The sequence below is a fragment of the Carex rostrata genome, chromosome 5, assembly GCF_964058835.1.
Source record: "Carex rostrata chromosome 5, lpCarRost1.2, whole genome shotgun sequence".
NCBI classification, from domain to species: domain Eukaryota; kingdom Viridiplantae; phylum Streptophyta; class Magnoliopsida; order Poales; family Cyperaceae; genus Carex; species Carex rostrata.
In genome coordinates, this window is record NC_135922.1 from 8,778,912 (window position 1) to 8,796,446 (window position 17,535).

Genomic DNA, 17,535 nt, shown 5'->3' on the forward strand with positions numbered 1-17,535 from the left:
CTTGTGACAGCATCATATCCGTCACTGAGTTACAAAACTCTTTTTCGGCACACCAAAAAAGAAAGAGGCGACGAAAGATTACCTTTTACTTTAGTTAGATATAACTTTTTTTTGATAAAGATTCTCTTTTACTTTACTCTTACCACTATTAAATATTAATCAAGATCAACGGTCTATTCGTGTCCCCAAATCACAATGCATGAATTCTAGCTGTAATTACTTTCCTCATGCCTCTATTGACCTCATTTCTGGGGTCAATTCTAGCTTTAATGTCACGCAATTGAAAATCTCTAATATAAACCCTCGTACACCCTAGCTACCGTTTGATTATCAAACTACCAAATAAACCAAAACACAAAATATACCCACGAAATAGTAAGACCCTCTCTCTATCATATCCACTTTTCACACCAAAATGAACCCGGTGATCAAAGGCACATCAGCCGCAGCAGAGCACAAGGAGGTTGAAGGGACATCAGCTACAAAGGACCCGCCAATGGATGAGATATTACTCCTCATGGATCGGCTGATCAAAGAAACAGAAAATGCAGAGTCCACGGAGAATGGGAAAAGAACCCATTGGCCAAAGAATTCTATTTTCCGTGTCCCAGCGCACATCAGATCCAATAGAGAATCTAATTTTGAGCCAAAGTTAGTTTCTATTGGCCCGTACTATCATGGACAAGTAAACCTCCAACGCATGGAAGATTTAAAGATCGAGTGCATACAAGAAATTTTGAAGATGCTGAGAATTGCTCGGAAAAGGATCGAATTCCCCTGCCGGGACATCTATATTACATCTGTGAGGTCAGCGCAGCGTGTGCCCATCCATGATGTGATTCTTCAACAATTTATGGTTTCAGCAAGTAGAGCTCGTACTTACTATAAAGAAGAGTTTGACCATAGTCCCGAAAATTTTGTTAAGATACTATTTCTTGACAGTTGCTTTATTATCCGAACAATGCTCGCTTTCTCTGAACAGGTACAGGAGAGCATGTCTTTCCTAGATGTGCACATAAAAGAGACCAGATCTGACCTGCTTCTTCTGGATAATCAAATTCCCCTGTTTTTTATCGAGGAGGTCTATGAATGGTTTTTAACAGTTTTGAGAGAGGAAAATTTACCCAGCTTTAGTACTATCCTTGAACCGTTTATATGCCTGGATATGCCATGGAGAATCAATCATGATGCCATGTCTAGCGAAAATGCAGCTCATTTGCTCGACCTTTATTGGAGATGCTCCTTGTCTCCTAGGATGTATTTGGAACTAACTTCTTCTAAAAGAGATCTTCATGAGCAGATAGAATATCATTCTAACTCTTCTAAAATCAACCGCTCAAATAATGCACTTATGGTCATGGCGAATGCATCTGAACTTCAACAGATGGCAGGTATAGAATTTGAGAAATTTAAAGATGAAGGTTATTTGGATGTTAACTTTTCCAAAAGGCATGGCATCATGCGAATGCCACGTCTAAAGATTGACTCAAGGCAGATAACCTTATTAAGAAATCTCATTGCCTTTGAGAACTGCATCTCACGAAGAATGCGAATTATTAGCTGCTACATGAAACTGATGGATGCACTCATCGATTCAGAGATAGATGTGAAGTTACTTCAGAAATGTGGCGTTATCTATAACACACTGCGTAGCCATGAGATGGCCGCAACTTTCTTCAATGATATTGGTGACTTTTGTTTCACCGATGACAATGCAAATCCTTTCTCTGGTTTATACAAGGATGTGCAGAAATACTACAACTCAGGTTGCAACCGTAGATTGGCGAGCTTGCGACATAACTACTTCAGCAGCCCATGGACAGGCATCTCGGTCGTTGCAGCTACTATCCTGCTAATTCTTTCTGTACTTCAAACATTCTACGCTATCTATGGATATCACCACCCAAAGAATTAAGTACCTGTTCGATTATTTTACTATTTGCATTTAATAAGCCTGTAATATTGTTATTTTTCTTTTTCTTTTTACATTTTCGTTTTGTTTGGTTTGCTCTTGTTTCGAAGTTAATTTTTCCTCTATATATTTGCTTTCCAATGCACCACAATTAATGTAATGATGTTTAGCATTTGGACTTTGGAGTTGAAATTGTCATTAATGTACTCTGTTTGCATTTGCTCCCTCGCTGATTTATATATATGTAGACCTCATTGTATTTTTGCTTATATGTACTCTGCAGAAATTCCTTTAGGCATAACCGTTGTTTCTACTTTCTATTAACATATAATTAACCTCGATCATTGTACTTTGTTGTCTTGTCCTATTGTATATCTATGTTTAGAGCACTTTTACATATGGTACTGGTTTTAGTTTTAAAGAAATCAATTATTAAAAAAAATGTGTCAATGAATAGCACTAAAATTAAACTGATTCTAGAACAAAGCTATGTAAATTTGAATAGGATCTGGCTTCAAAAATTAGGACGGTTCAGATCTATACTCAGAATTTGAGTTACTTTAGAAAATCCGCACCCGACTTATTGGCAGAGAAAAAGAGATGACATCATGACGGACACCAAATATTGCTTCTAGCTCATCCAGTGATTTATCTAGCGCCAATCTGAAAGACAAATCAGACGGCTCACAAGGTTATAAATCTTGCAGTATGTATTCGTATAGCAACAATTAAAGGTTTTGTTTTTATTAATAACTTAATAACACTGACATGATAATTATAATTTAAATTATAGAGATTTAAAATAAAAAAACTCTAGTAGTCTATTAAAGTATCTTCACCTCACATAAAAAGTAATTGGCGATGTTGAAATATAATTATAATTAAAATTATAAGAATTTATAAGAATTAGTAGTTTAAACTGTGCTAGTTGATGCCTTTCTACTTGGTTTTTTTTAGCTTAGTACCAGTATTGGTTCTGTGCCATCTTTAGTTTTAGTGTTGACTTGTATTTTCCTTTCTTGTCAGCTTTTGGAGTATGGTTGACTTGCCTTTGTGGGGGCATTTTATTTTACTACTGTTTGTTTTTTGTTACTGGAATGATTCTAGTTTTTGTAAACTGTGCTAGTTCCAGATTTTTGGAGCTGGTTACAGTAAGACTATGATTTTTAATGAAATCGGCGGGAAAACCCACTTTTAAAAAAAAAAAAAAAATTATAAGAATTTGTAAGAATTAGTAGTTTAATTAGTTATATCTTTTTGGAGAGCACAACAATTAGTAAAGTAGCTTGTGACATGAAAATGATTTTCTATGGTTAAGAAAGAGATAAATTGCCTCAAAATGCTTCAAATTTCAAAATAAAATGCGAACAAGTATGCATATTCAAACTATTATTTTAAATAATTTATCTAATGGATACTATAAAATTATACATATTTTTTGTGTATCTATGCATAAATACATGAAAAACTTCATGCATGCACTTGCATGGACTATTAACTGATCCTTTTAACTCTTAAATTTTTGTATACATACTTTATAAAACAAAAAAATTTAGATATAATGTATTTTTAAATTTTCAAGCACATTTTTATATGGAGATCATGTTGAATGGTTCAGATCAATAGTTTGAACTTTAATAAAGATATAGATCAGTTGATTTGTGCTTTGTGAAGTACCATAACCTCATTCTATTTGAGGCATTATAAATAAGAAACAAAATAAATTATTAAAGATGATTTAGTATACAATGGTCTCTAATTGTAGCCCAAAGCCCATAATATCAAGGCCCACCTGGTCTCTAATAATGACCCTCTAGCCCACGTAATCTTTCATTTCATTTCAAAGTCCCAATTTGAGACGAGAATTCCTCTGAAATTCCAGAAACGTACAAAAGCACTCCTCATTCATCGCTCAGTCAAGCAATACTAATTTACAATTATTTTAGAAGATCAATTTCCATTGCGCATTTGTGATTTGTGCACCTGTGTAAGTTTATAAACCTAGAATTTGATAAACCATCATGGAGAAAGAGACTGATACCAGCTAATGCACACCATGTTTTTGACAAAATTCCTGACTCTGATTCTGAGCACATCAAAGCGTACAACTTATCCTCTCATAAACCTCCAAGAATTGGCTTAGAACATTGAATAATCATACCCAAATTCTCCTCCATATAATATTGAAAGACATGCTACTGCAAAACTAGCCTCAACAATTGAAAACAGTTCAAGTAGTTCTATTTTTTACTCTTCAAGCCCATGATCTTTGTCAAATGTTACTTTTAATTTTGTTGGCTCTTTTATTGAAGCCCATTATATTCAACAAATGTTACTTTTAATTCTGTTACGTACCCAAATTCTGTTTTATTTAATTCTCTTCTAACTTTTGCCTGTTTTCTCTCTCGTCCCACTCACAACTCACTCAACTCATAAATCAGGGATGTATTATTCTACACACCCCATTTTTGTATTGGATTTTATATGATTTAGACTAAAACAGCTTACTTCAACTCGTACCAATGCGTTATTCTACTCATCTCACTATTTGCCACACTGTGTCATTTTTAGGAGAAAAATATGAAGCGCCAACAATTATGTAAATTCATTGAAAATTAAAATATATATTGGGAAGTTTCTAGAGACGAGGGTACAGGATAAAAAAATAAAATAAAACAGTGCTTAAGCATTTTGCTTCAAAAACATGAGACAGATTTCATCAACAGAACTTTCTTGCATCATTACCAACATCTCGGTATAGTGCAGCACTAGGGATACCACAGAGACAATGGGCGACACGATGTATGGCAGTTATATGGCTCCTGTGGAAGCAGCGCAATGAAGTGATATTTCGAGGAAAGAGAAGGCCACCAGGGGTACTTTCTAACATGGCAGGAGAAGAGGCTCGATTGTGGATTACTGTGGGTATGGGTCAGAGCATAGTAGGAAATATCGGTATCGGGATCGGGATCGGCCCCGGCCGATACCGATCCGGGATCGGCGTATCGGCCGGTATCGGCCGATTCGGATCGGAAAATCGGACTTTTTTGCCAGAAGCTTGTTTTACACTAAAAAAATAGGAAAAAAATGATAAAAATTAATTTTTCAATAATTTATGTTTAGATAAATGATTACAATCAAATAATCCACTAATACAATATAATACAAGCATTAAAACTATAAACATATTCTTTTACTGCCAGAAACTATGTCGTGCTGGCTGGATCACTTCATCGCCGTCTGTATTATAATAAAAATGGGGATATTGTTGTCCGGAACTAAAAAAAGAAGACATTGTAGATCCAAATGAAGGATTGTTAACATCTTCATATCTATATGCATATGGTGGCTGATTATACCCCCCACTAAACCCTGATGTACTCGACATCTCATCATAAGAACTAACATTTTGACGTCTTGTTAGTTCATTAATATTTTTAAAAGATTGACCTTTGCTTGATATTGTTAGTTCATTAACATTAGATGTCGTGACTTATAGCACTCTTATAGATGGTTTGTGCAAAAAAGGTGAAATTATTAAGGCAAATGAGTTGCTGCATGAAATGATTTCTAAAGGGTACAAACCCGATATTGTGACTCATACCATGCTTATAGAAGATCTGTATCCTCCCGAGTACCCTGACTTGTACAATGGGCAGAAATCTGAACCGTCATTTTAATCCCGCAGCTTTGATCTTCTAATCTATATAAAAAACAGTGCCCGCCATGTGACTGCTGACCAGCTCTCTCTATCTCTCTGTTGGGTATTGGACCAAAACAGCATAAATCGGACCAAAACAGCATAAATCGGACCAAAAACAGAAAATCCATCAGTATCGGCTCGGTATCGGATCGGACTCGGCCGATACCGATACGTATCGGCCGATCCGGATCGGTATCGGCCGATATTGCCTACTATGGGTCAGAGGCCACATTCAATGGCTAATGACACAATGCTAAGAGGGGTTATGCCTACAGGAATTGGCTAATTTGTAATATTTATAATTTTATTAGACTAGAGATGTTCTAAACACATTTATTCAATTCAATATTGGTAGCTGCTACCAATTTTTCAAAAAAAAAAAAAAAACATCAGAGGAAATGGTAGATAAAGTGAAGGTTAAAGTGGTATTGGTACGCCCAACAGTTGCGAAACCAAATAATTAAGTGCAGGTAGTATCGGCAATTCCACCACAGGAATATAAATATGGTCCTCAACGGGTAAGTCAAACGCTGACCGTGCCTTGAGAAAACTTTTGTCGGCTAATATATTGGTGTAACTTTTTTTTTTTTGGTTCTTACATGGCCCGTAGGCCTACATCAATTCCTCTAAGCTAAAGACAGGTGTACTATTCCCCCTGTTATCCCACCCATATATTTTCCCTTGTTTTGCCAGTCTATGCGCTATTTCTAATTTCTGATGGTCTCTACTACAGTGCATTAGCTCAACCCTCATATGCATCTCTATTTTTAGTTGCCATGCCATCCAAATTTGCTCATAAGATCGCCAATCAGATATTGCAGGTAAACAGTCTTGCAAAGCCAATACCGTTTCCAATGAGTCAGTATAGATGACACCCTCAGCCCCCCCTCTGTTCTTCATCATTCGGTACCCTTCTAGTACCGCCTTTGCTTCAGCTTGTGATGGGTTTATTGCTTGTATTGCTTTTGACATCCAGCATACCACCTCCCCATTATGCCATAAGCAAACTCCAATCCCAGCCCTCCCATCCGCATCCCATGCCCCATCCACAAAACACGTAGCATTTGGTACCTGTTGGGCTAGTATATTACTTTACTTGGCAGGCTTCCATTTCTTTCCTGTAAATTGCCTGACAAGCACCTACAGATTGCAACTTACCCCCATAAACTGCTTCATTCCGCATTCGCCAAATTGCCCAGATGTTACATACAAAAGAAACCATGTCAACCTTAGATAGGTCGGCTGACATTTTTGACATTGTTTCCTTAAAGCTCAAATGAAGTCCCTGTGTTCTCAGAGGCAAGGAGGATACCAACCAAACTCTTTGAGCGAAATCACAGTGGAATAGGGCATGCATTACTGTTTCTGAATGGTTTTTGCAAATTGGACAGAGGTTGGATAGATGCCTGATTCTTGCTGACAGTACTGCCATTACAGGTAGTGCACTGTGGACTCCTCTCCAGATGAAAACTTTCAGCTTTGGGGTAATTTTAATACTCTTCCACACCCATTCCCAAAACCCTTTGTCAGGCCCCCCTATTACATTCCCCTTTAGCAATTGATACGCCTTTCTAACCGAGAAAGCACCATTTTGGAGAAGGTGAATATGAGAGTGTCATTTGCTGGTTGAGGTAGAGGCCTAATTGAATCCAAACTAGGAATTTGAAGTGCTGAACTGAACCCGAGTAGAGCCTGCAAGGCATCAAAATTCCAGGTTCTTGTAGAGGGGTCTAGCAAAGATGAGACCTTTTGTCCCCTTTGCTGTGCAGTAACTGCATGCAATTCCGTCCATCCCGGCAACCATGGTTGAGAGTAGACTGGAATACTAGTACCACTCCCAATTTTCCAAGCTATATGATTTATCATTAGGGGTCTTAGGTCCACTATTTGCTTCCAGAGTTTGGATCATCTGTTTCTCCTCTGAATTGTCCAAAAAGCCCCCCTCGGATAATATTTAGCTTGGAGTGCCTGAGCCCATTGCCAGCCTCCATATTGTTTTAAGCGCCAGTACTTGGTTGGTCTCCTTTAGACTCCTGATCCCCAAATCTCCCATTCCTTTTGGAGCTGTTATTGCATCCCAACTTACATAAGCCAGACTCCTCCTGTCATGCTTACCACCCCAGAAAAAATTTCTCGCTATTGCAGTCAGCTTGTCAGCACCTTTTGTATTATAATGAACGTACCCATTGCATAAATTGGAAGGCTGTTGAGTACTGATTTGATAAGAATCAGTCTCCCTGCATGGGACATATAATTTGACTTCCAATGATTGAGCTTCTGCTCAAATTTCTCAATCAGATAGTCAAAAGCCCTGTTCCTTCAACTGCAATCGGGCATCCGAGATATTTCTCTTCCACTCCCGCTTCTGAGACATGCAGTTGGTCAATCAGGAATCTTTTGCTTTGCGGGGAACAATTTGTTGAGAACCAGGCCTTTGATTTTGCTTCATTTATTGAGACTTGAAAGAAAAGAGAACTTTGTCAGAGTTGAGAGAATGGCTTGTACCTCCAGTTGTGTTAACCATAGTAGGCAATATCGGCCGATACCGATCCGGATCGGCCGATACGTATCGGTATCGGCCGAGTCCGATCCGATACCGAGCCGATACTGATGGATTTTCTGTTTTTGGTCCGATTTATGCTGTTTTGGTCCGATTTATGCTGTTTTGGTCCAATACCCAACAGAGAGATAGAGAGAGCTGGTCAGCAGTCACATGGCGGGCACTGTTTTTTATATAGATTAGAAGATCAAAGCTGCGGGATTAAAATGACGGTTCAGATTTCTGCCCATTGTACAAGTCAGGGTACTCGGGAGGATACAGATCTTCTATAAGCATGGTATGAGTCACAATATCGGGTTTGTACCCTTTAGAAATCATTTCATGCAGCAACTCATTTGCCTTAATAATTTCACCTTTTTTGCACAAACCATCTATAAGAGTGCTATAAGTCACGACATCTAATGTTAATGAACTAACAATATCAAGCAAAGGTCAATCTTTTAAAAATATTAATGAACTAACAAGACGTCAAAATGTTAGTTCTTATGATGAGATGTCGAGTACATCAGGGTTTAGTGGGGGGTATAATCAGCCACCATATGCATATAGATATGAAGATGTTAACAATCCTTCATTTGGATCTACAATGTCTTCTTTTTTTAGTTCCGGACAACAATATCCCCATTTTTATTATAATACAGACGGCGATGAAGTGATCCAGCCAGCACGACATAGTTTCTGGCAGTAAAAGAATATGTTTATAGTTTTAATGCTTGTATTATATTGTATTAGTGGATTATTTGATTGTAATCATTTATCTAAACATAAATTATTGAAAAATTAATTTTTATCATTTTTTTCCTATTTTTTTAGTGTAAAACAAGCTTCTGGCAAAAAAGTCCGATTTTCCGATCCGAATCGGCCGATACCGGCCGATACGCCGATCCCGGATCGGTATCGGCCGGGGCCGATCCCGATCCCGATACCGATATTTCCTACTATGTGTTAACCTCCCCATAAGCAAAAGGTCGTCTGCGAATAGAGAACATGTTATCGGGTTAGCGGATCTCGCTAATTTTAACCCGCTGATTTCACCCGATTTCATCTTGATACTTAGCATTCTTGCGAGCGGGTCCATCACGATAATAAACAGGTATGGAGACATTGCGCAACCTTGTCGCAATCCCCTTGTCGGAAGAAAAAATCCGTCTCCCGAGCCATTTAATTGTATTGTGAACTTTGCCGATGAACGCACGCTTGTATCCACTGACAGAATCTGGGAGGAAATCCATACACTTGCATCAGGTGAAAGAGGTACTTCCAATTTACTCTATCGAACGCTTTTGCTAGGTCGGCTTTCAGGACGAATTGCGGTTGGTCATCAAAGGGTTTTTTGAAGCTATGAATGATCTCTCTATGCAAAATCACATTCTCTGCTATTTCCCTTCCCGGGATGAAGGCTGTTTGTGCGTTTGAGATGATACCCACCATCTATGAATGATCTCTCTATTGGTGTAACTTGAATGCTTGACTTCTAACTCTATGTCGGTTGATTCAGGACCTCTATGGAGATCCTATTAGGAAGAAAGCAATTCTAATGTGTAATTAAGTATATATTTTTGATACTTTTAACTATATACAATCAGGTTTTCATCAGATCTATCCTACATTTGTTTGTTTTGTAGCTTTTTGTTTATAATCCTTCTATATATTTTTCTATTTATTGGTCTTCCAATTATCATTAATTACTCATGTTGTTCTATTTGGTATGTGAAATCAGTTATTGTAAGAATTACTTTGTACAATTCACCGGACAAGAGAGACTCCACCAGACTTCAACATATTCATTGTACTTGTATTCTTATAGTATATGTGAACAAAAACAGAGAGATAATAGAAAGAGATCTTGACGGTCGAAATTATTTAATTGTTTCTGCCTTTTAGCTTTCCTATTTATCAAGTGTGTTTTGAAGGTTGCTATTGTTCTTTGTGATGGATGCTTGATCATTATTCCATTTGTGGAATTAATGGTTATATGGAATTGTAATAATATAATAAAACTTTAAAGAAAAAAGAACGATAATATTTTGTTTTAACATAAAATATTACTAAAGCGGATTGTTGTTGTTCAAAGCTGACAATTAAAATAAAGTGGATTCTTGTTGTTCAAAGCTGAATTTGTGTGGATTAATCCGGCATATTTGAATAGTTGTTAAATTAAGCCAATTGTAGAGAAACGCGTCGTTAAATAACCGGTTACTGAGCTTTGTAGCTGACTCCGTTTTGTTATTTTATTTTTTTCTTTTTGTTGGCGACGTAGGTTGACGGGTCAAGGAAAAGTGTGAAGATGCTTATATAATCACGCTCCGGATGGTAAAAGTCTGGGGGTGTGACAATAGTAAAAAAATTCAGAAAAATGTAAAATTTGGTCTCCAAGCACATATTAATATGGAATACAAGATGAACGGTTTGGATCGGTCATTTGGATTTTGAATTTTGGATTTATGGGCTATATATGGTGCATTGCAATGCATAGGTCCCTTGTGCATTGGATCATAAATCATCGATTCAAAGTCCAAATGACTGATCCAAGCCATTCATCTTATTCTCCATATTAATATGTGCTTGGAGACCAAATTTTATATTTTTTGAAATTTGTTTACTATTTTTTTAGATTTATTGAAAATCTGAAAATATGGATGAACAGTAAAAACAGTAAAAATTTCTGGACCATCAGATCAGTGATTTTCAAAGTGGCTTAATAAATAGTAAAAAATTTCAAAAAATGTAAAATTTGGTCTCCAAGCACATATTACTATGGAGAACAAGATTAACGGTTTGAATCGGTCATTTGAACTTTTAATCGATGATTTATGATTCAATGCACAAGAGTGCCTATGCATTGCAATCCACCATAGCCCATCTCTCTCTCTCTATATATATATATATATTTAAAAAGCATAGTAGCCAGCCTAGGTGAAAATTCATTATATGGCAAATTAAGTAAAAAAAAATTGAAGTTTCTATCAAGACAATCATTCACTAATATCCTCTGGATCGCAATTTGCTAAATTTTGTGAGAAAAATAAAAATATAATCAAGATGATTTAAAAGGCTATGGTCTCTAATTGTAGCCTAAAGCCCATTTAAATATCAAACTAAGGCCACACTGATAAACAAATTGGGCCTGAACCCAATTTAGAGAAAATAAAGTAAATTTGATAAACCATAAAAAGAGGCTGATACCAGCTTATGCACACCATGTGTTCGACAAAATTCCCCATTTTGTTTCTGATGACAGCAAAGCACAAATCTTATACTCTTAAAAACCTCTAAGAAATGGCTAACAACAATGAATCATTGTTCGCCCGAATTCTCGTCTAGTTACTGAAGTTGAAGTAATTAACTTGATTTGGCATGAACCAAATACTTCCCCGTCTCTTGCCTACATCAATTCTCTCTTTTCCACCAAAATTTTCAATCATACACCTCTCACTAGATAATGTTTCCAGTACCTGTTACAGCAAATGAGGCTAGAAAGGTAGCATGTAGAGAAGAGATTATGATTACACTTGATAGGGTCATGTGCCAAAGGCCCTTACAAAACTTATCCTGGGCCAAGAACAGTCCGGATTCGGACCCCCAACAGGGCCCAACCTAAGATCAAATAAATCAGAGCTCACGATCCGGTAACAACTCGGCCCAGCAAGGCCTAAACTAGCTGTTGCCAGACAAAGCCCTGTTACGCCTTGCCTGATGAGCTCACCTAGGTCTTGTCCGACAAGCCCAACTAGATGTCGGCCAGATCTGGCCCGGATTCGGCTTATGGTCACCTCTGTCTATGCGAGTGTCACCGCCCTTATGCGAACTCCCCTAACCGCTCATACAGGATAGAGTCCGAATACCTTCTAACCATCCCACTTCGGGAACCGACATCCCACTTTTTAGTCTCGGATCGTCTCCTCGAGGCAGGACGAGCCCAAACCCAGAATCTTTCACATACCTACTCTACCCGCGATAGGACGTATCAACACTCATAGAAACATAATCTCAAACAAGTTTTGTGATGCAAGCGCTGAATTTATTCCTGTTGAAAAAGGGTATTGCAGTCGATGACAAAAAATTTCTAATTTCTAATTCATTTGGTACCAATAAATATTATCTCTGAGAGAATAGAACTTTGTTTTGCCTAGGTAAGTTTTTTATACTGCCGTGGTTGCCTTATCATCGTTATGAATTACAACACCACGGTGTTGTAAACTTTTATGGACGGTTCTGAAATAGATTCTTGCAATGCATTGTGTATTATGTTATTTACAGTTGTTATTGAATAATTCTTATAAAACTAAGGACTCTGCTATACATGTTCTAAAACTATATGTCAAGGGAAGATAGTTATTTCAAAAGAAAGGTTGTACTTGTTATACATCAATTAATTATGTTAATTATAGTCGTTGAAAATTTCTTTTAAAACTATGCACTCTGTCAAACATGTTCTCATAATATTAAGTTAATGGCAGATACTTATTTCAAAACAAAAGTTGTAGTTTTCATACTTCAATTAATTATGTTAATTACAGTTGTTACAGAATACTTCTTGTAAAACTAAGGACTACCAAACATGCACGTTCCGAAAATGTTTTTCTAATGGGAGGAGATATTTATTTCACAACAAATGCTATAGTTGTTATACTTCATATGTTAATTACAGTTGTAATTTGAATAATTCATACAAGACTCGTCGATCGATACATGTTCTCAAAATATGATGTTAAGGACACATATTTATTTCAAAAAAGGAGATTTTTCGACAAAGAAATGTGAGGGTTTCATTAACATTTTTACGAAAAAGAAAGTGAAAAATAGATAAATAGAAAGTAAGAAATAAAAAAAAAAACATATATAAAGACATGCAGAAAAGAAAGAAGATGAGCTATGTGTTGAGCTGCTTGCTTTGTTTAACAGGAGGTAACTTCTCATGATATCAGTGCAAGTCCACAACAATGGCACTTAATTCAGAAGTGTTGTTTTGAAGTTCATTACTGTTTTGAGCTCTAATTATTTTTTTTATATAGTTCAATTTATCTAGTTAGGTTACTGTATAAATGATTATATTTCAATCAAAATATAAATAGTCCAAATTATGATTTTTCCTATTTGAATGGTTGATTCATCATGTTCAATATTTTCCACTTCAAAATATTTTAAAGAACACTAAATATTATTATTTTTAATTAGTTTTACTATATTTTCTAATTTAAAAAAATGGAACTCAAATACTACAAAAATACCTATCTTTGCAAATAAAAAATATTCATTTAAAAAAAAAATAGATAAATAAAATTAAAGATTCATTTGATACGAGCAATTTGGATACACGAAATATAATAATAAACTAATTTATATTTCAGTCAAAATACAAATAGAAATTTTCTTATAAGAGTTTTATCGCCAGCATTGATATATCGAGCAGGAATTAAGGAAGTTAGATAAATTTTTTTTTTGATAAAGATTCTCTTTTACTTTATTCTAGCTTTAATTACTTTCCTCTTGCCTCTATTGAGCACATTTCTGGGTTCAATTCTAGCTTTAATTACTTTAACCATTGATTAAGTCGAACTGCAGAAAGATAGATATGTCACGCAATTGAAGATCTTTAATATAAACCCTCGTACACCCTACCTACCGTTGGATTATCAAACTACCAAATATACCCACAAAATAGCAATACCCTCTCTCTATCATATCCACTTTTCACACCAAAATGGACCCAGTGATCGAAGGCACATCAGCCGCAGCAAAGCACATGGAGATTGAATTGGCATCAGACACATCGAGAGAGTACAAGGAGATTGAAGGGACATCAGCTGCAAAGGACCCGCCAATGGATGAGATATTACTGCTAATGGACCGGCTGATGAAAGAGACAGCAGATGCAGAGTCCACAGAGTGCGGGCAAAGAACCCATTGGCCGAAGAATTATATTTTCCGTGTCCTAGAGCACATCAGATCCAGTAGAAAATCTAATTTTAGGCCGACGTTAGTTTCTATTGGCCCGTACTATCATGGACAAGAAAACCTCCAATGCATGGAAGATTTAAAGATCTAGTGCATACAAGAAATTTTGAAGATGCTGAGAATTGCTCGGAAAAGGATCAAATTCCACTGCCGGGACATCTATATTACATCTGTGAGGTCGGCGGGGGGTGTGCCCATCCATGATGTGATTCTTCGATAATTTATGGTTTCAGCAAGTAGAGCTCGTACTTACTATGAAGAAGAGTTTGACCATAGTCCCAAAAAGTTTGTTAAGATACTATTTCTTGATAGTTGCGAAAACTTTGTTAAGATACTATTTCTTGACAGTTGCTTTATTATCCGAACAATGCTCGCTTTCTCTGAACAGGTACAGGAGAGCATGTCTTTCCTAGATGTGCACATAAAAGAGACCAGAGCTGATCTGCTTCTTCTGGATAATCAAATTCCCCTGTTTTTTATCAAGGAGGTCTATGAATGGTTTTTAAAGAATTTGAACGATGAAAATTTAACCGTTTTGAGAAAGGAAAATTTACCAAGCTTTAATACTGTCCTTGAACCGTTTATATGCCTGGATATGCCATGGAGAATCAATCATGATGCCATGTGTAGCGAAAATGCAGCTCATTTGCTCGACCTTTATTGGAGATGCTCCTTGTCTCCTAGGATGTATCTGGAACTTACTTCTGAAAGTGATCTTCCTGAGCAGATAGAATATCATTGTAACTCTACTAAAATCAACCGCTCAAATAATGCACTTATGGTCATGGCGAATGCAACTGAACTTAGATGGCAGGTATACAATTTGAGAAATTTAAAGATGAAGGTTATTTCGATGTTAACTTTTCCAAAAGACGTGGCATATAACCTTATTAAGAAATCTCATTGCCTTTGAGAACTGCATCATACCCAGCATGCGAACTATTAGCTGCTACATGAAACTGATGGATGCACTCATCGATTCAGCGAACGATGTGATGTTACTTCAGAAATGCGGTGTTATCTATAACACACTAGAGAGCCATGAGATGGCCGCCACTTTTTTCAATGATATTGGTGACTTTTGTTTCACCGATGACAATGCAAATCCTTTCTCCGGTTTATACTAGGATGTGCAGAAATACTACAAGTCAGGTTGCAACCGTTGATTGGCGAGCTTGCGACATAACTACTTCAGCAGGCCATGGACAGGCATCTCGGTCATTGCAGCTACTATCCTGCTAATTCTTTCAGTACCGCTATCTATGGATATCACCACCCGAAGAATTAAGTAGCTGTTCGATTATTTTACTATTTGCACAGCATGTAATATTGTTATTTTTTTTTCTTTTTACGTTTTCTTTTTGTTTGGTTTGCTCTTGTTTCGAAGTTAATTTGTGCTCTATATATTTGGTTTCCATTGCACCACAAGTAATGTAATGATGTTTAGCATTTGGAGTTTAAATTGTCATTAATGTACTCTGTTTGCACTTTGCTCCCTGGCTGATTTATTTATATGTAGAAATGTCCTTAGGCATAACCGTTGTTTCTACTTTCCATTAACATTTAATTAACCTCGATCATTGTACTTTGTTGTATTGTGCTATTGTATATCTATTTCTAGAGCACTTTTACATATGGTACTGGTTTTAGTTTTAAAGAAATCAATTATTAAGAAAAAAAAAAGTGTTCCAATGAATAGCACTCAAATTAAACTGATTCTAGAACAAAGCTCTGTAAATTTGAATAGGATCTGGCTTCAAAAATTAGGACGGTTCAGATTTAAACTCAAAATTTGAGTTACTGTAGAAAATTAGGACCCGATTTATTGGCAGAGAAAAAGAGATGACGTCACACCAAATATTGCTTCTAGCTCATCCAGTGATTTATCTAGCGCGAATATCAAAGACAAATCAGACGGCTCACAAGGTTTTAAATCTTGCAGCATGTATTGTTATAGCAACAATATTTAAAGGTTTTGTTTTTAATAATAACTTAATAGCTCTGACATGATAATTATAATTTAAATTATAGAGATTTAAAATAAAAATAACTCTAATAGTCTATTAAAGTATCTTCACCTCACATAAAAAGAGCATTTATCAAAGATTTCAATTTAAAGCCCAACTAGAGTTGTTCAATTTTCATAAAGAGTTGATATATTCAGTCTTTATAAATACTTTATATGTTAGATATAAAATTTGTTATATTATGTATAAAGACTTGCAAACGTCAGCTATAAATGCGCTACCAACCTTCTAGAAGATGATCCCAGTTAATTAAAATCGCTACTTGGAAATTTGATTAGTAAAATTTCTATAGAGGACTATTATTAGGGGTGTACAAAAATACTGTCGACCCACCCGATCCGTCTGACCCGTCCGACCCGATCCGTATTTTACCGGGTTGAGATGTTATTGGGTCGGGTACGGGTTGAATTTTGACAAACCCGTTACTTTGGGTTGGGTCATGAATTTGCTCTTAACAACCCGTTTATACCCGGACCCGGTCTCAAATCTATGTTTTTACATTTTTACATAACTTCTTAATAGATTTGTATTCAGAAAAGAGAAAGAGGAGAATTAATGAATCAATTTTTTTATTATCTTGATTGAATGATTTTACAGAAAGAGAGTTCGCATATATAGGTTCAGTAGTCAATTGTTATTATAGGATTCCCTAACTGCTATTTTACATATTGGTACAATCTAATTTGCCTAATTATATAAATGACCTCTATTACTTCTCTTTCTATTTACTCCTCCCCTCACGTTTAAAGCATTATTTATTTCTACCCAATTTGAGGATATTTAAGAGTTTTACGTTTAATTTGAATTTAAATTGTTATGCTTTTTTATTTCATGGATTTTATATGCGATTGTTATATGTCGCTACCTTTTTTTAGGATGTTACATTTTAGATTTTTTTTTTTTGTTATGGATGTTATATGCTAAATTATTTTTATTTTATTTATGTTTGTCACTTTTATTTGTACCTAGTTTTAATAAAAATAGTAAAAAGACATGTAATATATTTTCGATCAAAATTATAACCCGTTTAACCCTTCTAACCCACATAACCCGTAATAACCCGTATATAAAAAAATAGATGGGTTGGGTTAGGTAATGGGTGGGTCAAGTAAAGAATTATTTTAACCCGGTGCAATCGGGTTGGATTCAAATTTTAATAAAATATCATCGACCCACCCGTTGTACACCCCTAACTATTACCAAGTCCGATAAAATTAAACCGTAGACCCTAAATTATTGATGCATGTTGGTGATGTCCAGCTATTACTTGGTGTTGGCATGTTAGGTGCGCAATAAATTAATTAATCATGACTTGACGACCATATCTCCATTCTTATATTATGCACGTAGTTGTCCTGATCCGCCAACGGCTGAG

At 36.1% G+C, this 17,535-nt stretch overlaps 1 protein-coding gene across 1 annotated transcript; it reads left to right on the forward strand.

The window, feature by feature from the left end:
* Positions 1-290: 290 nt before the first annotated feature.
* LOC144554845 (UPF0481 protein At3g47200-like) lies at positions 291-2,110 on the forward strand. Its single transcript, XM_078303203.1, has 2 exons — positions 291-463; positions 563-2,110. Exons 1-2 carry the CDS (start codon positions 416-418, stop codon positions 1,913-1,915), a joined length of 1,401 nt encoding a protein of 466 aa, XP_078159329.1. The 5' UTR covers positions 291-415; the 3' UTR covers positions 1,916-2,110.
* Positions 2,111-17,535: the final 15,425 nt, after the last annotated feature.

Bases quoted from the DNA above. Each gene is read 5' to 3' on its own strand.
- LOC144554845 (XM_078303203.1), top strand. From the start codon at position 416: ATGAACCCGGTGATCAAAGGCACATCAGCCGCAGCAGAGCACAAGGAG. The intron at 464-562 runs GTTGAAGGGACA...GAGTCCACGGAG, and splicing joins CCGCAGCAGAGCACAAGGAG to AATGGGAAAAGAACCCATTG.